Source organism: Heterocephalus glaber, unplaced genomic scaffold (genome assembly GCF_053883595.1).
Source record: "Heterocephalus glaber isolate CG9 unplaced genomic scaffold, H.glaber_assembly_v1.0 deba00001479, whole genome shotgun sequence".
Lineage (NCBI taxonomy): Eukaryota > Metazoa > Chordata > Mammalia > Rodentia > Bathyergidae > Heterocephalus > Heterocephalus glaber.
The window spans coordinates 5,108,975-5,133,911 of NW_028258316.1; the positions used below are offsets into that span (position 1 = coordinate 5,108,975).

General features: G+C 49.7%; 1 protein-coding gene across 3 annotated transcripts in view; it reads right to left on the reverse strand.

The window, feature by feature from the left end:
* Nucleotides 1-24,670, reverse strand: part of Fubp3 (far upstream element binding protein 3) — a 44,235-nt gene extending 19,565 nt beyond the window's left edge. For 2 of the 3 annotated variants that reach the window (XM_004849109.4, XM_087183047.1), the window contains exons 1-4: nt 24,510-24,670; nt 12,164-12,269; nt 2,551-2,584; nt 197-246 (exon numbers count right to left, since the gene is read on the reverse strand). In XM_004849109.4, the coding sequence (XP_004849166.1) occupies nt 197-246; nt 2,551-2,584; nt 12,164-12,269; nt 24,510-24,593 (274 nt within the window). In that variant the 5' untranslated portion in view covers nt 24,594-24,670. The remainder of the gene's footprint in view (nt 1-196; nt 247-2,550; nt 2,585-12,163; nt 12,270-24,509) is intronic. The other variant, XM_021261869.2, reaches the window with a different exon arrangement.
* Between the last annotated feature and the right edge of the window lie 267 nt (nt 24,671-24,937).

A 24,937-nucleotide genomic window follows, 5' to 3' on the forward strand; every position in this document is an offset into this window, starting at 1 on the left:
GAGCCTCGGGGGCCCTAGAGAAGGGACGGGTATCCCTGCCCAACACTCTGGGCTCCCTTGTGGCCTGAGAGACCCGCTGCACTTCAGGGCTGTGCAAACACATGTGAGAAGCATTCCGTTACGGTTCACATGAGAGAGAGCAGAACAAATGGGACAGACAGAAATTAGGGAAAAAGAGGATAATGTGGATACTTACTAAACCCAACCATTTTATCAGGCACTTTGAATTCTTCTGTTATGACCGCCCTAAAAACAAAAACATTTTGGAAAAATTGTAGAATACAAAATTCTGCAGCTATTTTAGATTCCCAAATTTCCCATATTGGCAATGCTTGAAATAAGTCATGCCAAACTGACCAACAAATTCTGAGCCTCTGCAGAGCATCAGTTAATGAACCCTTTGGTCAAAAGCTCCTTGAAAAGCTCGAGCCTCCGCCTTCTCCTTTCAGAGGAAGAAACTCTGGGTTTTCTAAAGCCATCAACTCCTCTAGGACCTGCCTCTTCCTTGCATAGCTGCTCTCTGCTGCCTCATTTACCCCTCAATAGCTAGGTTCTCCCTGGCTCCTGGGCCATCAGTCCCAGGACCTTGAAGCCTTCTATTACAGAGTCCTCTCTGGATGCAGAAACACCCAGCAGCCTTCACCTTCTGGTTTCCCAGTCTTTCTTTTTTTTTTGGTATCGGAAATTGAACTCGGGTCCTTGCACTTGCGCAGCAGGCAGTAAAACCACTGAGCTAAATCCCCAGGCCTTCCAGTCCTTCTATCCATCGTCTCCTGGCCACTCTGCAATGTACAGGGACCTATTCAGTGCTGACCAGGACGGGCAACCACCTCCCTTGCCCTGTGGGGAACTTCCACTGAACACTATCCCTTCCATTACGTGCCTTTTCTTTTTTAAAAAACTACTACATTGGCTCTTTCAAGCATACCTTCAAACATGCCATACAGTGTATTGTCGACAATGTCCAATTTGCCCAACACCCCAGAAGGCAATTAAATCCAAACATTTACCTTGGGAGGAGGCTAAATGCAAGTAGTTAAAAAAAAAAAAAAAAAAAAAAAAAGGCGAGCATTTTTAAACATCTCTCACACAGCTGCATTTTTACCCATCACAAGAAGGATTTAATAAAGTGCACATTTTTCAGGAAAGTGCGGCACTTAGAAGAAATGCAATAGCATAAATAGCACTTGCCACTGTGTCACTGTGATGGGAGCAAACAGTCTCCTCCTGATGCAGTTTTCATCCCTAGCCCAGGTACAGGAGCGTCGGTCTCTCTGGGGATGCGCGCCTTTACCCCCAAATCAGCCAGCAACCTGCTTCCTAATCAGCCCCTCTGGGCTAACATCTTGCAGCGGACGCTGGGGGCTGTCAGCCTGTGTGCCTTGTCTGCTCCATTGGATGACAGCAGCCCTGACACGGAGCTGCTGGTTTCTGCTCCCATTGTGCATCGCACAAGCTGTCTCCTCTCAGAAGATGTTATTTGGGGAATGACCAGAGGCCTTGAAGGCACTGTGGCACATAATGCCATGGCTTGGGTAGTTCCTGGCCTTTAGGAACCTTAGCAGGATCCCTGGTGAAGACACATCCCGAGATGAGCTGCTCTGGGCCTCCTTCCTGGAAGAACAGGCCCTTTTCTAAAGCCGAGGCTGGGATCCACCTAATGCGCCAAGCACAATCATTCTGGGAAGTAACATCCTAATTATGTGTAATAGGAAATTCGGGGCCTGACACAACAGCCTCATTTAAATTATTTTAATTAAAAAACAAAGCAAACAAGTGAGGCTTGGATAAATCCTTTGGTTAACTGACGCCTGGTGAGTATTAGAAAGTCTTCAAAATTCACAGGCAATGCAGAGGACAGAGCTTCACTGCTGGTAGTGAAGGTAAAGGGAGCCCTTGGGGAAAAGAAACTGGCATAGTGTCCTGTGTACTTTTCCCTCTTGTAAGGATGACAATGTGACAAGTAGCTCATCTTAGAGACTGGCTTTTTTTTTTTTTGAGACTGGCTTTTTAAAAGCTCAGATGTCTTTACATCGCTCCAAATCCTTGACAGTTAATGGAAGGCTGTGAGGGGAAACAGAGGCAGAGGACCAGCTGGGTGCCTGGCTGAGGTTCTCTGCCAAGTCCCAGTCACCAAGGCAGGCTGGCACCCTGGCATCTGGAGCACCAAGAGTGTTCTCAGTGAGTCCAAGGCCTCACACTCTCAACTGAATGGTTCCGAAGACACGGGCGAAACTCTAAAACTGGAGGGCAATTTCACATTCTCTCCTTTTAAATTAAATGTACTCTGTCATCAGGAGAAAGAACAACTGCAGGGTTCTGAAAGTCCTCTAAGCTGCAGTATCGTAGGGCCTGATTTCCAGTATCTTCTATCACTTCATTCCTTGGCTTGTCTTGGAAAAGGCTGGAGGAAACCTTGAGTCTTAAAGAAATGGAGCCCATGGTTTCTCACACTCCCAACCTCTGACTTCCTAACACTCTAGTACAGATGGTGGATCAATAAACAATTAGAAATGATCAATAAATAATAAAACATAACCCACTGCTTACCTTTGATGTACCAAGGCCCCTAACTGGTTACCTACTGTGGCAAAGAGAAAGAGAAAAGAAAAATCAAAGCATTAGCACGGATAAACTAACTTCATCCTTATACGAGTCCTTACCATTTCAGGGGGGAAAAAAAAGGAAGGCAGAAAGCAAGCAAGCAGTAATTTAGGCTCAGTGGCTGAAATGAATGCGTTACATGATATGAAACAGGAGGGGATGTCTTGATCAGCACAGTCTCTAACCCAGTGTCCAGCTGAACGCAGGATAAGAAATTGATCTGTGTGTCCACATGCTGAGAGGCCTGGGAGAAAATCCTGCTCGCCTAAATCCCTCTAACTTCCTCCCTCCCTCCCTCCTGCTTGGGATCCCAACTCAATGTAAAGCCGAGAGGGCTCCTTCTTTCTCTTTTAAAAACAAATGAGAAGATTTAACCTCCTCAGAAGCATTGTTAAGGACTGCTCCATGGCAGCTGTAGTCACTAAGAACACGCACATATGTTCCTGGTGGCCGCGGGGGAGGAGACAGCCCCAGGCCCCCACCCTCCCGGCCTCTCCCCAGCCAGGCCACCACGGCCTTCCGTCCACGCACTGGATGCATGCAGTGGACCCCAAGAACTCGCAGCCGCCTCTCAAGCCCATTTCACAGAGACAACAGTGCCAAACAGCCTCTCATTATTAAAACCAACTCTGTAATCACATTCCCACAAAACCACTTTAGCTACGCTTTTTGTTCCAGTTTCTTCTCTTTCAGCTATTGATGAGTGTCTCCTTCACCAGCCATCAGCAAAAATGATTCTGTGGCATTTCTCTTTTGAAAAATGCAGTGCAGGAAATATAGTCAGCAGACAATAAACAAGTACCAATCCCAAACATATTGCAAGGAACTGAATGTACCTTCCAAGATGCTAAAAAGAGCATTCAAACACACATCTTTGGAGAAAGTTATTAAAGAACAGATAAGAGGTAAGTGGGAAAGGATCCATTACATCAACTTCAGGACAAAAAGCAAAGGGGTCTGACACAGGAAATACACAACTCCAACTGCTCTTCTTCTTGTTCAAATGCAATCCTGTCATTCAGTCTGGACAGCAGCTGGTCAAAGAGACAAAGGAAAAGAAAGCAAATCATGACATTTTGAAAGAAGAATAAAAAGTATACCAGGGTATTTCTTCTGGATCAATAGCAAGATAATGGTCTGCAGCCAAAACACTGACACTATATACTATTAAGCTGCTTTTCTTAGGGATAAGAGAATTGTTTTTTAACTGACTCTTAAAACGTTTTTTGGGTTTTTTTTTGCATATCTACTTTGACTATAACAAATGCTCTTGCTTGGGATAGGGCGCGCTCATGATCCCTATTTCACCCCAAAACTGGACAATCCCCAGCTTTGGACAGGTACCCTCGCCTCCTCGCGAGGAGGACTGCCCACCACCAAAGGCAGAGAGAAGAAAACACACACACCAACGGCACTGAGGCAGAGCACTTGTGGGTTTGCTCAGCGAGTCCATCCACTCAAGTCAGCTCCCGGCTGCCATCAGGGTCCGCTGAAGACCCAGGGACCGAGTGTCTGGAACCAGGAGAGCAGCGGAGAGCTGCCCACCAACCAGGCCCCTGGCCACCCCCTGCTGGGACAGCCACAGAAACAGAGCAGAGGGCAGCGCCACCACAAAGAACCCCAAGGGACTCAAGAGGACATCTGGAGGACTTCTGTTCAGAAGCCACTCACAATTCTCTACTCACCACCAAAATGGAAAACCCTTCTTGTTGACAAAGTAAATACTGTAAGTGCTACCCACGCACTAAATTTCTGACACTAACTCTCTGCTGACCAGTGCAGGTGCTCACAAAGGTGGAAAGTAGAAGTGAACATGCTGTCGCTGCACACAGAGATGGAGGGGAGGCCACACCACCCAGGAGGCCAGAGTAAACCCTGGAGCTGGCGGGAGCCCACCCGCTCCTCCCTGGTGCACACGGTGACCCAAGGCTGAGGTTTCCCCCTCTTAGGGCCCAGGCCCGTTTGGCTCCTAACACTGAAACCGGCATGCTCATGAGGGGGCCCCTGGCTCACACAGCAAAAGGGTGTCCACACCAGGAGCAGGACCTCTCCTGTGGCCTCCCAGGAGGAGGGCCCAGCAGGGGGCCCACGGGAAGCCTATCAAGTTCAATTTAATGGTAACTGCAGTCATTTTACTGCAAAGGAGGAAAACGCTGAATAAAATCAGTCCCATTTCCTGCTAATGGCACGAGCCGGCCAACAATGCTTCATCTTCTTCCAAAGTCCCCTTAGCTCAATTCTAGCACACCCACGAGCACAGGGGTAGCTTTCATTTATCCTGCACACTACATAATGAGAGGCTGCCTGGGCTGCGTATGGAAAATGAATCTTACAGAAAAGAGTCATCCTACAACATACAAAATTCTTTCTAAAGAGTAATATCTGTGAATTTCAATAACGCTCCTAAAAAAAGTCGGGTAGCCAGAGATACTAGTGAAGAAGAAAAAAGGCTACATTTTTCTTCTCCCAAAGAAATGCTACCAGAGTTATTACTGGGCAAGAAAGCCCACTGACAGGCACCGAGCGTAACAGGCACCCACCCTGCCCTGCCATCCCACCACTGCTCGGGACAAGGCGGCTGGCGGCACGTGGGGGTGGGGAATGGCAAATCCCACCCCAGACCTTCGTCCGAAGCAGGGGCTGTCCTACCACCCCCCTTCTGAGAGGGGGACACAAAGGCCTCCCGTGTCCGGCACGTGCAGCAGCTCTCCTCTCAGCTGCCAAAGCTGCCCACCGAGTTCAGCGGAAGACGACCTGTCATTAAGTTTGCAGATTATTTATTTTTCAACAGCGAGAGTAAAGTTTATCTCCTCACTGTCGCTCCTCCTGGCAGTCTGCACTCTTCTGCGGCCCCACCGGGGGCCTCTTGTGGTACCTGCTCCCACAGCCCATGGCCCGAGGGGAGGGACAGGAGGCAGCCCTTCTGCCCTGCATCCCGGGCTCACACCGCCACCCCTGCCTCGCCACTGCCAGGGCCTCTTAGGTGCTGGGCCCAGGCCAGGCCTGGGATGAAAGGCACACAGGGGAGTCTCTGCCACGGGGTAGGGAGCCAGGCAGCTGCATCGGAACCTCACCCGGCCCGGACCAGGACTCACTCAAGGAGCCACAGAGCACAGGGAGGGAAGAGAAGCTCCACAGCCTTCTATTCAGCGCCAAGCCTTGCTTCCGTGTAAGCCGGTGAACTCAACAGAGGGAGTCACAGGAGCTTTACTTAAAAATGACACGGAAATGTAACACAATGTTACACAGAATGTAACACAATAAAGGTGTGTATTTCATAAAGTTTTTAAGTTACACATGCTTTAATGTGTGTATACCAGCTAGTTCTGGTGGAGAACTGATTATTCAGATTGTCAGACTGGTGTTTTTAAACATTGGATGATCTCATGACATAAGTGTAACAAGCTCTTACAGGTGAGCCTCAGAGATGTTAAGCAACCTGCCTAGAGCCACACAGCTACTGTTCATCCCAAAATGCTGGTTGGCCTTTTGTGCAGGGCGGAGTTCCTGGAGCTGTGGCCAGGTTGCCACACACAGCGTCGGTCCCTTTTTCCTGCTGAGTACTCTTCCTTGGCACGGTGGCTAGGCCCAAGCCTCCATGGCCCAAAGGACACACATTCTGGGAAGGGTCACTATGGACATAGCTGCTCTGGGCATGTGTGGAGAAGCGTTGTGCAGAAGCTGTTTCCACTTCCTGGGGGATAAATGCCCAGCAGTGCAACTGTGGGCTGCATGGGAGCATGGGTGTAGTTTGTAAGACTGCAAAACTACTTTCTGGGGAGGCTGAGCTGTCAAGGTGAGTTTTAAAAAGCTTCTTGGGTGATCCTTACACCCAGCCAGGGTAGAGAGCCACTCTGCCTAACCTACGCCCTAAGAGCTTTGAAAACTCAGGGCCACCTTAAGCCACCACCGCCACTGCACTGGGCTCCGTGGGAAATGTCTCCCACCCACTGCCTGGCCAAGCACTGCCAGTAGCTCAGCTCCGTCTCCCCAGGATGCAGCTCTGTGCCCCTTGCTGCTTCGCATCGCCCAGGCCCCGCCCGCACCCAATGCCACTCTGCTCCTGAATTTCAGTCCTGAGATGAATGGAGGGCAGAAGAAAGGGGCAGGGAAGGCAGGGCTGCTTCCTTCTGAGGTCAGACTTCGTGTCAGCTTGGGGCCCTGTCTGAGGACCTTGGCCTTCCAGATGCTGCACACACCTGCCCGGGAGGGGCGGGAAGCCGGCGGACACCTGCAGTGGTCACCTCCAGGCAGTGGGCCCAACACCGAGTCCTCTGGGCAGCCTGAGGAAACTGATGCTCTGCTCCTTGCCCCGCCTGCTCTGCACATCCCGATGTCTGCCCTGACCCCTCAGGGAAAGCACTGGCATCAAAGATTCCCGCTTTTCTTCCCAAAGCCGGGCCACTGGTGCCTGTGGGCCGAGGCAATGCGGCAGCGGCAGGCAGCGGACTGGGTGCCCAGGTCATTTAGCTGCAACCAACCTGGTCCTCATCACTGCCTGGTCCCCTCATCTCTCTATTTTTGAAATTTTATTTTGAGACAGGATCTCACTAAGCTGCCCAGGTTTCCCTTACACTTGAGATCTCCCTGCCTCAGCCCAAGTAGCTGGGATCACAGGTGTGCGCCACTGGCTGGCTGTCATCTCTCATGCTAGGACTGAGAAAATCTTGGGCCAGGGACGTAGCCCAGTGGCGCTGCACCTGCCTGGTAAGCACAAAGTCCTGAGTTCAATCCTCAGTACAAAAAAACCCAAAACCCTTCTGCCTGCTGGACGTGGTGGCACACGCCTGTAATGCCAGGCCTTGAGAGGCTGAGGCAGGAGGATCCTGAGTTCAAGGCCAGTGTGGGTTACATGGTGAGACCCTGTCTCAAAAATAAATAAATAAATAAATAAAATAAATAAATAAATAAATAAAATAGATAAATAAATAAAAGCCAGGGGTGTAGTTTAGTGTGCAGGCCCTGGACTCAAGCCACAATACAGAAAAACAAAACAGCCTATAAAAAACCCCAACAAAAAAAAAACATTTCCTCCTCATTCTGCTTTTGCTCCTCCTCTTTGCTCTATGCTACAAGGGTTGACATACCTGAGAAGGATCATAAAAGTATTTTCTTTCAATCTTCCTCTAAATACTCCACTTGACAATATGCTCAAGAAATCTTCCTTCACCTCAGAAAATACTGTCAAAATAAAATGAAGCAGCCAGGCATGGTGGTGCATGCCTGGAATCCCAGCACTTGGGAGGCCAAGGCAGAAGGATCACTTTGAGTTCAAGGCCAGCCTGGACTACACAGTGAGTGTGAGGCCAGCCTGGACTGCATAGCGAGGCCCTGTCTCAAAAAACAAGAGCCTGAGGCAGTGCAGCACCACACCAAACGGTATCACAAGCATCAAGGGCCAGACTGGGGATTTAGCTCAGTGGCACCGCGCCTGAATTGCAAGTGCAAGGACCCGAGTTCGATCCCCAGTACCAAAAACAAAACAAAACAAAACAAAGTCACCTGGCAAGAGCAGGGCTTCGGTCACCCACAGCTGGAATATGGCACCCGTCACAGGAGCGGGAAGAGGGTGAGGCCTGGCCCCGAAGTGCTCCTAGGGCAGGAACCCCAGAGGCTGTACTCCCTGCTAGGCATGCTGAGGAGACCCAGTGTTCCACCTGCTCTGGAGTAAACACAAGGTCACCTGGCTTCTCAAGGGCAAGGCCAGCAAGGCGGCAGGACCTGCCATGCCGCTGGGAGCCCGGTTTAATTAAGGACAGTGGCTGGGGACTCTGCGTACACTTCCCTTGCAGGTGTGGGGGCCCACCATTCATGAGGCTGGTGCTTTAGATTGGAGGTTGGCACTCTGCCTGAGGGCAGCTGCCTGCTTCGTACATACTGCGATGCTGGGCCAGGGATTTAGCTCAGTGGTTTCGTCACCTGCTGCGCAAGCGCAAGGACCTGAATTTGATCCCCGGCACCAAAAAAACCCAAAAAACCAAAAAACCAAAAAAAACAAACATACTGCCCTGCTGAACACAGCCAGGGCTTGTTTACCTGTGTGCATGGCTGCATCTGAGTTCTAGTGGCACAGCTGAGTAGTGGGATGGGGTATGCAAGCCAAACTATTTCCTGGCTGGTCTGTTAGGAAAAAGCTGAATTTAAGTTAGCTAATTCTTTTTTGTAACAGGGATTGAACTCAGGACCTTGCACTCGAGAGGCAGGCGATGGAACCACTGAGCTAAATCCCCGGCAAGTTAGCTAATTCTTAGTTACTACCGTCCTTTAGATTTGGAGCAAGCTTCTCCCACTGTGAAAATGCTAATGACAGGAGCTGGTGAGGGAGAAGCTGAGCAGGAGCGTCACTGCCTCCACTACCTGCAGCTTGGGGGAAACAGATCACTGATCGTGGAGACTCAAGTACAAGGAGAACACAGGTCCCCACAAAACAAAGGAGGGAGTGCTGGGGACCCCAGGAAAGGGACAAACGGGCCCCTTCTGAGACTCAGACAGCATGTGATTTCTTACTCCTGATGAGGGGAGGGAAGGACAAAGGGGCAGGAGGGAAGGTGGGAAGGTGAAGCAGCACAGCTCGGCAGTGCAGTTTGAGGTCTCCTGGAGAAGTCATACCAGCCAAGCAGCCAGCCAGGTGACAGGCAGGGCATGGAGGCTGGGAGGACAGGGAAGATCCACACCTCCCTGGTTGCTGGAGCGGACATCCGCCCAAGGAGAGGACTCAAAAAGGTCAGACAGGCTCCCGTGTGGCCTGAAGTGCCAGCGAGCACAGGCCAGGATGCCTGCCCTGGTGGGGTGCCAGAGGCATACCTCAGACTGTTAACAGTGTGGGTGTCAAGACTGAGATGCGAACAGGAAGAGCAACCCAATCCATGGAAAGCTGGGGCAGCGGGAGGGCTGCTCTTGCCAGGAAGGGCATCGAGCAGGCCCTGGAAGCGGGGCTCTGGGTTCCAAGCAGATTCTCCCCGGTGGCTCAAAATGCCCACTCCCCAGCCCCTTTCTATATGGGGACAAACCCACGCCACTGCACTGTCTCGCACACATTCACTACTCCAACCCATGCACCTGTCTGCAAACCTCAACACCCCAATCAGCCCTACCCTCAGGCTCCTTCTGGTTAAATTCAGAGCTGACACGTTTTAAGTAGGCCTGAATAACACCTGTGGTTTCAGGGCACTGAACCTCGCCCTCCTAAAGGTTAAAGAACTCTGCTCTGAAGGAGAGTGAGAAAGTTCACATTGCTAAAGCAGCGATCTAGTGAGCTTCTGTCTGAAAACACCCGGCCAAGCCAAACAAACAAAAGACTGCAAACCTTGGAAATCTCTGCCTCGATGAAGAAAGTGCTGGGATTCTTGCATCCCGCTCTGCCTCCAGGCGTTTTCAGACTTTGCTCACACAGGATCGTTGAGACTCTAAGGCCCAAAGTGCCCAAGACACAGCACCGGCTCCCAGCAGAACCTGCTGCTCACATATTGCCTCCAGAAGACAGGTGATAAAGCAAAGCTGCAGCTGGCCCACACTGGGGTTCCCAGGGCTCCTGCTGAACTCGACAGTGAGCCCAATTTCTACACGTGGACAGCCACTTGGAGAAAACAAATCTGTGTAACTCTTATCTAACAGTGCTCAACAGGAGAGGAATAATGGCCAGGCGTGGTAGTGTGCACATTTCATTCCAGCACTCCAGAGAGGCTGAAGCAGAATCACTGTGAGTTCGAGGCCACCCTGAACTATATAGTGAGACTCTATCTCAAAAAACAAAACAAAACAAGAGGAATGATTTTATCAGACTATTATGTGGAGGGTAAAAGGCTGGAGGGAATGTGCCCAGTGTGCAGATGAGCCTGCAGACCTGCAGGAAATGGCAGGGCTCCTGCTTGGCCCTTCTCACTAAAAGAAGGCTCACTGTCGAGGGGAAAGAGCAACCGTGTTAGTTTTCTGTCTGGGAGAACTCACTCTGCACATAGGCAGATGTGAAGCATCAGGATTTCAGACGAAAGCTGTGACTGTGCCCGCTAAAATGCACAGGGCCTCGGGTGGGCTCTGGCCCCCTGGTGGCCCTGGCCGAGTCAGCTCCCTGTCTGCTGCTTGCTTCTCTTCCTCGATGAATGCAGGGCCTTTAGCTGGGTTCTTGCAAATGGGGGTGTAAAGCACTGACCGGAGACAAATGTCTGCACCAGGCCAGAGGGCTCCATCCGCAAGTGTCAGGTGTTCCCTACACAAGGACATGGTGCCTAACTGTGTGCCGCCCGCCTAAGGGGCGGCACTTCAGCGCCAGGCGCTGGGGGACAACAAGGCTGAGTTGGCAGGGAAGGCAGGCCAAACAGGTTGTGAGACGTATTCGTATTGATCTTGATTTCTGGAAACACTGGGCCAGAGAGACACTGTCCATTAACGAGATCTGTGAGCGGGAGCGGACAGCCTAGTTTTATCTTTACACTGATACCCTACAGGGGGAAGCAAAGCATGGCCACTCTTCCTGTGCGAGGTGCAGCGAAGCTCGTCACCAGGGGGAATGCAGAAGCCGCCACCACCAGGCAAGCAGGAAAAGCACACGGGACGGGGCCCCAGAGCAGAGTACACTGTCTGCGTGTGTGACCCCAGTTTTAAACAGACAGGAACCTTCACATTCAAGTGAGTGCAGTCCCCTTAAAGCACTTCACCCTTTGAGTCCAAACAATTATCCCAAAGAAGTTCCCACATCTGAAAACAATGCCATTGCCTCTTTCAGAATTCCCAGAGACCAGAGAACTCAGTCACACTAAGTTTCATTCTCCTACACACATAAAAACACATGCCTGTTATGGAAAAGGAGGTCACACAACATGTACTATTCTGTGTCTCGATCTACCACAGAGGAAAGTACATACACACACCTGGGTGTGCTTGCAGGCCCACAGACAGAACAGCAGAGAAGCCTCATGCACAGCCTAGGGCCCCTACCCCTGGAGAGCAATGCAAGACAAGATGATAAAGGGAGCTGAGAGCAGCGCAGGAACACTTGGCAAACTCTGCCAAAGCACTGCTGACACGCGCCTGCCTCTACACGGCCTCAAGTTCCTGTTGGGATGGAGCAGGGAATACAAGCGAACCAGTAAAACAGTGAATGAATGAATGAGGGAGCCTATCACAAACAGAGATGGTGACAACCCAGAGGAGACTGCAGAGAGCTCACTGCCTCTCTTCCCTTTGAGGTCAAGATGCAGCCACCACTTCTGCAGCGCCATACACCAAATCTTAGCTTTCCTCTGGGGAAAAGTGGGACCTTCAGTTCCCATGCGTGCACTTGAAGAACAGGGCAAATTCAAGCGATATTCTCAAGTGGGCCACGAGGCTTCCAAACAGATGCTGGAGGCCAAGCCCCTGCCTTGGAGTCCAGCTGAAAAGATTCCTGTACTGTCGAGGCAGATAGGAACTTAAAGGCTGGTGAACTGTGGAGAAAAATCATCCCGAACCCTTCCTTTAAAGGGTGCTGGGGAGAAGCTGCCGAGGAAGTGGCTGACGCGAACTGAAGCTAAACTGGCAGGTCCACTGCCACTGGCAAGGCAAGGTATCTGCGGCAACTTACCTCCGTCATCCAAGGGCCGCTTCTGTACTCCATATCCGTACACTGAGGGGTCCACTAGAGGTGTGGAATTATTCAAGTGAGGAATTGAATCAATTTTAGCAGCAATCTACAGAGAGAATCAGATTTAAATACTCAGTATAACGCACAGCTGTATTCACAGGAGAAAGAGCACAGCCCTTAGAAGGGGCCGCCACCACGTTTCTCCCCTACCTGGGGTAAAGCATGCTGCTGTCGTGATGGGACAAATGCTTCCCCTAATTAACTAAGTTTTCTAATGGTCTTAATAATAATGTGTCTTTAGACATAAAATACTTTCCAAAATGTGACTCCTGGTAAGCAAAGTATTTTTAAGTAGCCACTAAACAAAATAGGTATTTTAAGGGGAAAAAAAAAGCAAGAAGACAATATGGAATTCTTTGTTGGAAAGGTTTCATCACAGGATTCCTTCCCTTGGGCAACACATTACCCAAGAGCACCAAAAAAGAAGCCTGGGGCCGGGGATTTAGCTCAGTGGTTCGGCCGCCTGCCCCACAAGCCCAAGAACACGAGTTCGATCCCCGGTACAAAAAAAAAAAAAAAGCCTGTCGTGGTAGTACTCAGCTGTAGTCCCAGCACTCAGGGAGGCTGAGGCAGGAGGATCACCAAGTTCTGGCCCAGCCTGGGAAACACAGTGACTTAGTAAGACCTTGTCTCAAAATAACAAAAAACAAAACAAAAACAGGGGGAGGGGCTCGGGATGTAGCTCAGTGCAAAGGCTCTGGGTTCAACTCCCCATACTCTTGTCCCCTTGTTTGCTCACAAGTGACAACTCTGCAGATATATCCCCCTAATGATGTCTCCCAACTGAGGGGAAGCTAGACACACAGCAGCTCCTTCTAACAGGATGTGTCCTGCATCAGACAGCGGGAGGCCACCTCTGTGGGCTTCCTCGCTGCTAATGTTATCAGGGAAAGAACAGAACATAGCTACTAAAATTTTTCTGCAGAAATAAATGGGAAACAGAACTCACACATCCACGTTGTTCTCATCAGGAAATTAAATATGATCTTTTTTTTTTTTTTTGGTACCGGGGATCGAACTCGGGTCCTTGCGCTTGTGCAGCAGGCGGCAAAACCACTGAGCTAAATCCCCGGCCCCAATATGATCTTGATAATAAGCCAACTCCCTCACCCAAAGGAATATTCACCTCAACTGCTCGTGTGGTGGCCCCTCTGCTGTGCTTACACCCAGGGTGGGTGGAGCAGCAGCCAGCATAGCTTCCTGTACAGCACAGTCCCTACCGGTTGTGCTGAGCTGGTCCCCAAGCACCCAGAAGTGTGAGGCTGGCCAGTACCGACATAAAGAAACATAACCTTCACCAAGTAAACAACCGAAGACAATCGCTACTGGGCTCCAGATGCCGGCCTCGCATCTGGGGTTTGGTGGTGCTGGGTCTCGTTACTAGTTCTGAGCCACCAGGCAGCCTCTCTTCTAGGTGCACAAGACCCCAGCTGTGATGCTGTTTATACAGTTTCCCAGAGGATGGTGAGAGTCCTTGAATAAAGAGCACTCTGAACACCAGAAATGCTTCACCCTAAATGAGCAACGCCTCCACCAAATGCTTGGTACCACATCCAGAACGAGACCCTGGGGCCCAACTGTCATGGGCCGGCAGCTGGTGTGCGTGTGCAGGGTCAGGGATCCACAAGGTGACCCACAGCTCATCGTTCCGGTGATGAGGAGCAGACACACAGAGGCCTCGGCGGAGCTGCTGGAGAGGGTGGCCCTGGGAGGCCACTGGGAGGAGGCAATGTCCCCGTGAGACCTAACAAGGACCAGGAACTGGCTACAGAAGGAGAGGAAGAAGGGCCGGACAGCTCACGTGAAGGCCCTGAGGCTGGGGCAAGGGTGAACAGAGAAAACGTTGCCAACCGGAAGGAAGCAGATGTGTTCTGTCCAGCAGTTCATACAGGGCCACAGTCAGGAGCCCGGGTTTACACCATGGTTGATGGGAGGCCACTGCAGGCCGCATCAGTGAGAAACATGCTCAGTTTCTGGATAAGCGCTTGTACTGCTGTATTTAAAAGCTATGCTACATGGAAAAGAGACTAAGGGACAAAGGCAGGGACGCCAGTTAGGAGGCACTGCTGTGGCCTAGGCCAGGAGTCAGCCAACAAGACTGCTGCGTCACCTGACTTCAGTAAGTCGCTTTGTTAAGCCAGGGGTGGTGGTGCACACCTATAATCTTAGCATATTGTGAGGCTGAGGCAGTAGGTTCGCAAGTTCGGCCCACACTGGACAACCTGGTAACTTAGCAAGCGCCTGTCTCAAAATGAAAAACAAAACCAAGGCCAGGACACAGATCTGTGCAAAGCCCTGGGGTTAACCTCTAGTGCTGGAAAGTTTCCTAGAACATGTTATGGCTTAGCTCTCTCTAGATGACCCCCTCCAGCCTCATGTGCTCACAGGCGGGGCTTCTGCAAGGTGACTGAATCATGGGTGCTATAGCTAAAGGTGCTGTTAGGAAGTGGGGCCTCATACAAGAGGAAGAGGGTGGTCACCAGGGGTCACCTGACAGGATCTCTCCCTCAGGTTCCCACCCTCTCCTCTGCTATGAACTAAAACATGATCCAAATAAACCTCTTCCCTGCAGGGGCGAAGTGCTGCGTATGCGTACGCTGAGCCAGCCACGAGGCAAGTGACCAAGACGGAAGAAGCCACGATGCCAACTGGTTCATGCTCAGTGTGGCTGCCTGTGTGGGAGGGCGGCACAGTGAGGAGCCGCAGAGACCACCCTCGCATACTCGGGCCCTGGTGGGGTGGACAGCTCACTCACCCTGTCGAGGCTGGAGGACGGACATTTGGACAAGCGCTTGTTTACCCCTACCCCCCCAGCCAAGGCTCAGAACAAGACACTGATGCAGAATCCTGTCTGAGGGCCAGTGCTCTGCCCTGCCCGCAGTCTCCTCGCCCACGTGCCTCGGATAAGCTGGTGCTGGTTGGCTGCTCAAGATGCAAACGCAGCCTTTAAGGACTCAGCTGGCGAGCAGCTGGATTAGCAAGGTGAGAACCTACAGTGTCTTCTACCCAGGGAGGCCCTTTCAATGGCACGATAAACTGAGAGACAACCGCTAGAGTAAGGGTTGTCAAGATCACTGGTCCCACTCCAGGCACGGTGGCTCACACCTGCAATCCCAGCACTCTGGGAGGCTGAGGCAGGAGGATTGAGAGTTTGAGCTCAGCCTGGGCAACTTTAGTGACTTACTCAGACCTTGTTTCAAAATAAAAATATTTTAAAAATGGGCTAGAGACTTAGCTCAGTGCAGAGCCCATGGGGCCAATGCCCAGTACTGCAAAAACAAACAAATGGCTGAGGATGTAGCTGAGTGCAGAGGCCTTGGGTTCAATCTCCAGTACTGAAAAAAATAAAAAATAAAACCCCACACAAACAGGCCCCGAACATTCCCAGCAAACGCTGCAAAGACTCCGGGACAAAAAAGGGGTAAAGGCACATGCCTCTCAGTGGGGTCCTGGATGGTGGGCAGTGCTGGGGACCAACTCACATGCCCAGACAAGTAGGACCCAGACACACTGGGCACCTTAACCTGCTTCCTTCTGATGACACTTCCTGCTCCCACTTCTTCGCCCTCCCTTCTAAGGCGGTGGATGTGAGCTGGCACAGTGGCTCACACCTGTAATCCCAGCTAATTTGGAGGCTGCGGCAGAAGGGTCACACATTTGAGGCCAGCCAGGCAATTTAAAGACCCTGTCTCAAAATACAATAAAGTAGGGCCGGGGATTTAGGTCAGTGGTTTCGCCGCCTGCTGTGCAAGTGGAAGGACCTGAGTTCGATCCCCATACCAAAAAAAAAAAAAATACAGAAAAACAATTTAAAAGGGCTGGCTGGGGACATCGCTCATGTAGCTCAGTGGTAGAGTGCTTGTCTAGCCTGCAGAAGGCCAGAGCTCAATTCTCAGTGGCATAAAAGGAAGAAAGAAAGGAGAGGAGGAGCTGAAATGTGTTACCCAGCCTCTGGCCTTCCTGACAATTCACGCAGTTGTAATAGGTTTCTTGATGCCATTTCCCCCAAAGCTAGTATTTTAGAAGTTACATTAATTCCTTGTTTCTGATTTTGATTAAACTGACAAGCAGGGCCAGGGATTTAGCTCAGTGGTTTTGCCGCCTGCTGTGCAAGCACAAGAACCCGAGTTCGATCCCTGGTACAAAAAAAAAAAAAAAACACTGACAAGCATCCTTTTAAAATGTGACTAAGGCTTTCAGATTTGTATTTTTTCTTAATTATACTTGCTTCTGTCATCTATAACTTGGAAATTTCCACTTTGAGGGGAGCAGCATGGACTATTTAAAAGGTGTAGCTCTAAGGGTGTTAGGACTCGCAAATGTTACATATGAGCTCAACACCAAATATACAGTGATGCTATAATTTATTTATATTACATTGTATATTATATTTTAGTATTACTGAGAAACCGTGTTTCTCTATTACATCCATTTAAGAAAAAGACTCAAGAGAAACTAAGTGACCTGTCCAAAGTCATCCAACGTCTTAGAAGTGGCAGATGCAGTACTGAAACCTGGGCCTGACTCCGTAGAGCAGGGATGGCGAGCGTGTTGGAGGTTTAATGTGGACAGCTGGCTTAGGCACATGTGCCACAGGCTCGCCAGCACCGCTAGAGACTCTACGCTCCCTACCCAGTAGGCTTCCTGCCTCCCTGCCCTCCACCCACTACTTCCTTAAACATCTCAACTCCTGAGGACTTAACCCTAAGGACTCCCATCCAGGGAGCTCAGGCATTTCCTCCTGGTCCAGTGATGGTTCTAAGCAGTAGCTACTCCAGCCTTCAGTTCAGAATGAGCACCTTCAGACAGAAGATGAGTCACTGAAGTGAGGCCACTCTAGTCCCTGTCTGCAAGCGTGACCTTGAGGGACTCTCCTATCACACAAGCTACTTTCTCCCCTGGGGGGCACCAATGGGTTATCTCACTCCCTGTGCTATTTTCAGCACAGTGATAGATGAAAAGTAAACCAACGCCACTTCCATCCGGCCTCCACTCCACAGTCAGAGGGGGCGCGGGGAGTGGGAGCATGGTCCCAGGAATCAGGAGCCCTGTTTCCCGGCCAGCAAGGCCAATCTGTGGCCTTGGGTGAGCCCTTCAGGGGTCCTGCCCCTTGGCACCTGCAAAACACATGGCAGACTGAGCCCGTTTCCCAAAGAGACACACAGGCAATTCTGGGAGGTTCACAGACCAATATTTGAAAACTTAACACTTTGTTGTTAGTAACTTGCTATGCATGACAACATTTTCCATTTATGATGACTTACACTGCTTTTAAAAATATTTTAGACAAATCTAAGTTTAAAAAACATGAAGTGAATAGTATACCAAGGGTTCACTGATACGGCAGATCTCCTGAAGGGGGAATATGGATTTCCAATGGGAAGCTGTGACAATCTCTGCAACCTCACATTTTCGGGACTTCACCACTCAATAAAGCTACAGTGGATTCCCAGGGACCCAGCAGACAGAGGTTCATGCTACCAACCAGGGCACGGAAGCCCTTCCTGCGTCCCTGTGACCTGGGCTCTACGACCGCCAGAGCCACCCTACCTGGGGGAATGCAGTTCGCAGGCTGGACCATGCAGCCTCTGCTCCCCGAGGCAGGAGGAAACAGTGTGTGCCAGGGCAGGAGGGCCCAGGGTGGCTGGGAGTCCCAGAGAGAGGGCCCCGTGTCACAGTGCCAGAGCCAAGTCCTAATCTCTCATTCCACTCCCATTAATGTCACAAAAGACAGTAGATCTGATTTATCGAGCACTTACTAAGTGACTGCCAGTGCCCTCGTTTAATCTTCAGTGACCTTACAAAGTAGCTGCTGCTGTCTTTACTATGGGATCTGGAGCCAGTAGGCCTGGAACTGTATCCATGGGGATACAAGGTAACTAATGTAAAGCACCCAGCACCACGCTGGACACAAAGTAAGGAACCACAGAGGTCTGCAACTGTAACCTTCTATACTGAGGTATATAATGATACAGAAAAGTATACACATCTTAAGTTTATAGCTGACTGTATCTTCACAAACTAAAATGCCGACATAACTGGCAGCCAGATGGAAAAACAGAACATCGGGATGGGGTATATCTCAGTGACAGAGCTGGCAGAGTACGTGCTTGGCACTGCTGAGGCCCTGGGTTCCAGCCCAGCATGAGAAGGAGGGAGGGAAGGAGACAAAGTTGCTGGTGTGCCAGAAGCCTGCCTTGGCTCCCTTCAGCAGGCATTACCCACTCCCACCATGACCTCCACCCATCAAGGCAGAGACTTAAGATTAGCTATTGTTATTTACTTATTTACTGACAGCCTCACTAAATTGCCTGGGCTGGCCTCCAAACAGGATCCTCCACATGCAGAGTAGCTGGGATTATAGGAGTGCACCAGCTCTCCCAGCTTAGCTATTATTTTAAAATTACTACCAGAAAAAAAAAAATTACTACCAGAACTGATTTCCATTTTAAAGATGAGAAAACTGAGGTTTAAAGAAGTTAAATGACTTGTCCAGGTCACTATGCTAGTAAGTGAGAGAACAGAACTTGACTCAAGAGTCTGGATTCAAAGTCTTAGCCCCTTCATTGCCATCCCTGGGGGACTCTGGACCGTCAACTGAAGAGAATGCATCAAAGAATCCATGCCTGGCACCCAGCACAGCACAGATGCCTGAATGGTAGCTATTGTCATCAGGGACCTGGCCCTGCCCATCCTGCCCTATTTACTGGCATAAATCAGAACAAGCAATCCTATGACGATGGAGACCCACTAACCCCACAAGGGAACCACTTCTCACCATATAGAAGATGTGGGACCAAGAACCACTGCATACACATAATTAACTGCATATGTGCCTCTCTGAGAAAACTGCTTTATTTCCCTTTGTCTCGTTATTTTCAAACATAAAGTAAGAACCACAGCCCTTGCTCTCGTGCTGTGAGGACGGATCTAACTCCACAGCGCAATGAACCAGCTACAAAGTTGTCTGAGTCTGAGCTGGCCCCAGCACCCAGTGACAGGCCAGACTTGGTGGCACCTCAAATAATGGAAAGTGATCTGAACCACACTACTGCTCCCACCAACACCACTCTGTCTTGCAAGCGATTTGTTACAGTCCATTATTGGAATAAAAGTGCAGTTCATGACACCAAAAGTCATAATGGCTATTATTCTCAACCTTTATAATAAAACTCCAAATGAGAAACATTTTCAATTGGAATGATTCTAAGGTAAAGCAACAAATAAAAGGATTGTACAGAACACAGGAGAGAAGGGCGTTTAAATACATATCCAATATAACATAGCAGGAAGCAAAAGAATCACTGTAATACGGTCAAATAGATGGAAGCTCTGAATGCTCATGATCTGGGACCACTGAGGGCATCTAACACATTCCCTAAAGTGTTGCCTCTGTGTGTGCATGTGTGTGTGTGTTGTGTGTGCGTGTGTGTGACTACAACTTGGCCCAGGGCCTTGTGCACGCTAGGTAAGTGCTGTACCGCTTGGTTACCTCCCTAGCCTACATATTCTGAAGTTTGAGTCACAGAGTATGACTTGACTCCATGAAAAGAGGGCACAGTGTCACATAACTTCAGCCTATTTACAATGCACAAACCTCCCAGCCATGCAGGTGTTAATGCACTTAACCTATTAAATACGCTGAGAGGCCCTGCAGTAGAGAAGTGAATTCAAGTTTACCCCTGTACATCCTGAACTTATTTGCCCACTAACTCTTTTCCATGGTGATCTAGTAATTGGCAGCCTGTACTCTAACCCCGTATAGACCACCTCGCTCAAGGTCCTGCAGCTACTTGCAGGGGACTCAGACCCCCTAAGCACCCATCCAGAGTTCTTTCCATCAGAAATTTCAGGTGAAAAGCAGAGATGGTGGGCCCACAATCTGGAAAGGGATCAGCAGTCAATCAGGAATCTCAGCTGGAGTGAAACAGGAGTAGCATGGCCCTGGGGCGAAGGCAACTCAGAGCCCACACCCACATGAAGAGGCAGCTATTCAGCTCCTGCTGATGGCTGCCACACAGGACAAGGTGGTCAGATATTTTCTAGAGAAGCTAAAAATCTCAATATTTATGCAAAGTCACTCTCCGTTTCTAAATATTGGTATTGTGTGGGTCAAACTGAGCAAGCCTCCAACGTAAACCTTCTCTAGTCCATGGGCCACTAGTGGGAGAACTGTTATCTAGGTATCTCCAGGACAACGGGAGCTTTAAAAGAAAGCAAAGTCTCATAGAATGGACGTCTGGGATGGCAGATTGAGTGAAGTCTCAGCTGAAAATGGGACAAGGCTCAGAAGCATTCAGTGAATGGAGTTCATTTACCATCTACTTCTCAAGACCAGTAAGCAGCTCAGCACCTCCATTAACATGCAGTGACCCAAACAGGCTCTGTAACATCACACACTCTCTAAGGAGGACTTGCTCTTTGCAGGGTACTTTACTGCATCCATCAAAGCAGAGTTACAGGAGCAGTCCATGGACTGCATGCAGACACTGGTTTCCTTCAAGTGTCTGAGAAAACTAATGACTGCACAGGCAGGAGTTAAGTCCCCTGAAAAATGCCTACTTGAACAATTCAACCACTGGACTGTCAACAAGACAGTCTCAATGGTGTACAACTAAAATCTCTCAGGTGTCCAATACACTGGGTTGCACCATGAACCAAAACCATGAGGGCTGGGGATTTAGCTCAGTGGTTCTGCTTCCTGCCTCACAAGTGCAAGGTCCTGAGTTCGATCCCCAGTACCAAAAAACCCCCCAAAAAACCCATGAGTGTATGAAATGATCAAAGGCAGAAATCTCCCAAGGCGTAGCCAACAGCCAATGAATGGAGCTTGTTCTCTTAACGGCAGATGTATACTGCTCTCTTAAAGGAAATTCCATGCTGATAGAAGAGTCAGCATCTTAAAGCACTAATGTCCTGATCAGCCCAAGGTATAAGCACACATTCCAATTATCCACCGCTCAGGCTCAAGCAGGAAGAGGCAGCATGGGGATGCATTTCTGGAGGACTGAATTTCTGAGGCAACACACCATTCAACATTTCCCCCAAAAAAGATATGAATAAAAACTAAGTTCCAAGCCCCAAAGCCAACAAAATGTTATTTCTATTGGTTTTACAATGGCTTGGTCACAGTCATTTGGGTGCAGGGCTACCATGATGCTGAGCTCCACGAGGCATTTATACTGCATTCTATACAGCAGAACACTCCAGTTGTGCAGTGCAAAGGGACACTGCTTGGGTCTAGACCATAACAGGAGCTTAAATTCCCAGAGTATTAGCAGAGCCAGGCATGGTGGCCCATGCCTATAATCCTAGTGCTCTGGCAGACCAAGGCAGGAGGATTGTGAGTTCAAGTCCAGCCTGGGCAACTTAGTGACTTAGCAAGACTCTACCTCAAAAATAAATAAGCAAATAAATGGGCTTGGCAATGTGGTTCAGTGTGAAGGCTCTTGGTTCAATCCCCAGGCACCCCCCCACACACCGAGTATTAGCAATTTGGCAAGAGAACACCTGACAGACAGCTGGTCCAGCCCAAGGATGGCTCTTGGGAATCTATAACATGGTGGGAGCACATTTCCTTGTTAACATGTGATTGCTTGCACCCAGTGACACATGCTACTAAACTACTGGTAGACTTTCCAGGGAAACTGGAAAAAGAAAAATAAAACAGAGTTGAATCTGCTGGCCCATGATCTCAGTGAGGTCCCTTGTAACTTAGATGACAGGACACAGCTACACAGTATGGCCATGGAACAAGACGACCCACTTTGGCTTTGACCCCACATCCCACCTTTATTAGGATCCTGCCTTCTCTAAACTAATGGAAGAAATATTTTATTTGTGCTAACCATTGACTCAGAAGAACAAGCCATGAGGTTTTGAAATACCCAGTAGTTTTAAATTTCATCAATAGGACTGAATCAGATCACATTTCAGAATGGATGTAAATTACCCATTTGTGTCAAACACTATTAATTCAAGGGACCTCCCACTATTTGGGAAAAAAATTAAATTTCATATGACATTTTCAGAGGCTCCCTTTTGATCTAAGAATATGATGTCCAAATAACTAGGAGCAATCACTGGTTCACACTGCTAGGAAGAGTCCAAAGGATATACAAAGACACTTCAAGATGCCAGAAAGGAAGCTTAGTGGTTCAGATGCTGAAACTACAGATTCAAATTCAAGCAGGGTCAACTCAGACTCTGTTACAATTTGCTAGAAAAACTGAGTACAAGACAGCTTACATGGGCCGAGGATGTAGCTCAGTGGTGCCGCACCTACCGGGCAAGCGCAAGGTCCTGAGTTCGATCTCCAGTACAGAAAAAAAAAAAAAGCTTACAAACACTCTCTAGCAAACTTCCCAGGAGGCTCTTTATAGACCGTCACTGGTGTTTAATGAAATATACTGTCGTATTTTCATTTACTAGGGGGGAAAAAAAAAAATCACAACTCTGCAATATGCTGTGTATTCAATGGTGAATACACAGCCATACAGATGCCCAAATAATATGCCAGTTTTTGAGGCAAGCTTTACTACAAGCACACATTACAGATTTCTAACACACAATCCTTGCTCAATACAAATCTATAACGACAACCTAAAAGTACCCACAAACCTGTTTCTCCTTTAGTTTTTAAATGCCATCAAATCCTTGGAGACAGTAAGGACCTTCAGCTGTTAACATTCAGAAGGAATACAGTTACAGCCCCAGCTCCAGCGGGCTCGGTACTGCGTGTCAATGGTGCTGAGGACAAGTCCAGTGACATTTTCACTGCTAGGAGTAAACACAACTGCTTCAACAGTCCACATTAGGGCAGCATTTAACAGAGGGTCTCCCTCTTGAGCAGGCTGTCCAACCACCAGCTCAAGAGAAGCAGAAAGTCTTCGCAATGGTTCAAAATTCATTTAATGTTCAACTACAGCCTCCTGTAAACTGAGGGTCTGAGCTCTTTAAGACAGTGACTATAATTTTTCCTGGACACAGCAGGCCAACAAGACGACTGTCACATACAGCACAGAGTGAAAGCCATTGCATTATTAGTAGCCAGTGAGAAACAAGGTTCAGGATCCTGTACTGCAGAGGAGAGCGCAGTAATGTGCCAGCAAGCAGAATGGTGGAAAGGGAGCTGGATGGCATGTTTATCCATTACAGCCAGCTGGTTGCTCTGAAGTCTAAGTAAGATGGAAACTCACTACTGGATTGGTTGGCACCTAACCAACAAGTAACAATGTGTCAGACAAAATTTTAGGTGGAAACAGGTTTGGAAAGTTCTGGGATCCAATGTAATTCTACAGGAGCATCAGTGTTAACATGAAAAGTCAGTATCTGGGAGACAGGTAGGATTCCCTCCCTTGGCATACTGGAAAGAGATGGGAAGATCACATCTTCAAGCCCCCAAGCGGAGACTTTCTTCTAATACAATGAGTCCTGCGGCTTTCTGTTAGGAATCAAGCAGTCATTAGTTACAGGGCAACTTTTAAAGCATCCGTGCTTGTAATTACTTAGGAAGACACACAACATAAGAAGTTTGTGTTTTAGTGCTAACTTGTAAGTTTTAGACACAATACATGATCTGTTCTAAGCATCATGCCAAAAAACCTGAGAATATTTTTGGCAGGCCTTATGTTCACTGTTCAGGGAAGCTTGTAACCTCTTAAGAACCAGTTTACTTCTGACAAAAATGCACATTGTCAGATGGTAAAGTTTCGCTGTCTGAATGAGTCCACATCACATCCTCTCTCGTGGAGGAAAAACTATTGCCATGAACAACTTCTACTTCTTGGGGACCACCCTTCTAACACCTCCCTTTAAAGAGTATCCTCAAAAAATAAAATATCCTAGTTTCTTCCACTCCACTCTCGAAATACATAAAGTCCAAGGACGGGTGCTTTCTAAGGTTTAACAAGCTACTTAAAAGGCGTGAGACAGCTGCCTTACGTCTACACCTGGCTGCTCACCACGAGCTCTCCAAAAGCCCTCGCGAACCCCTGAAATTCGCGCTGGCTGCCCTGTGTCTCGTTCCAGCCTGAGCGTGGGGACGCCATGGGGCAAGCGCTGTGGGCACTCTTATCCCAGTGGCTTCGGGCACCTGGGGAGACCCCCCCGACCGGCTGGGCCTGGGCCTCGCGGCGCCGCCCATCCCGGCTGCAGCAGCCCCGCGGACGCCCAGGCCCGCTCAGGCGTCGGCTCTGGCTGCCTCCTGCCCCCAGGCCCGACCCCTTCCTCCGGGCCCGGCCCCGCCTCGGCCTCTCGCGCTCCCGCCAGCCTGCTGAGGCCGTACCTGCCGGACCCGGTGCAGAGCGTCCACGAAGCCTTCGGCTTTCATGCCCACCGGAGCACTCTGCCCCTGTACCAGCTCCGCCATTACCACCACCACCACCGCCGCCGCCGCCGCCGCCGCCGCCGCCACTCGGCTCCCGGGTCCGTCCTCCCGCTCCGCTCGGGGACCCGTAGCCGGAAAGGGAAAGTCTTCCCACTTCCGGCGGAAGGGACGCTAGGACGCTCCCCGCGAGGAGAGCCGCGTCCGCGAGGGTGGAGGGTATCAGGGCACGTGATCTCGGTCCGACCGGAAGTGGGCGGGGCCGCAGGGCGAGGGGCGGGCCCAGGGCCCTAGGCAGGCGTCGGTGTTGAGGGTCACGACCCGAACTTGGCGGAAGGTCTTTGGTGCAGTGCAGTCCGTGATGTCGTGACTGGCGCTTGAGGCTCGAT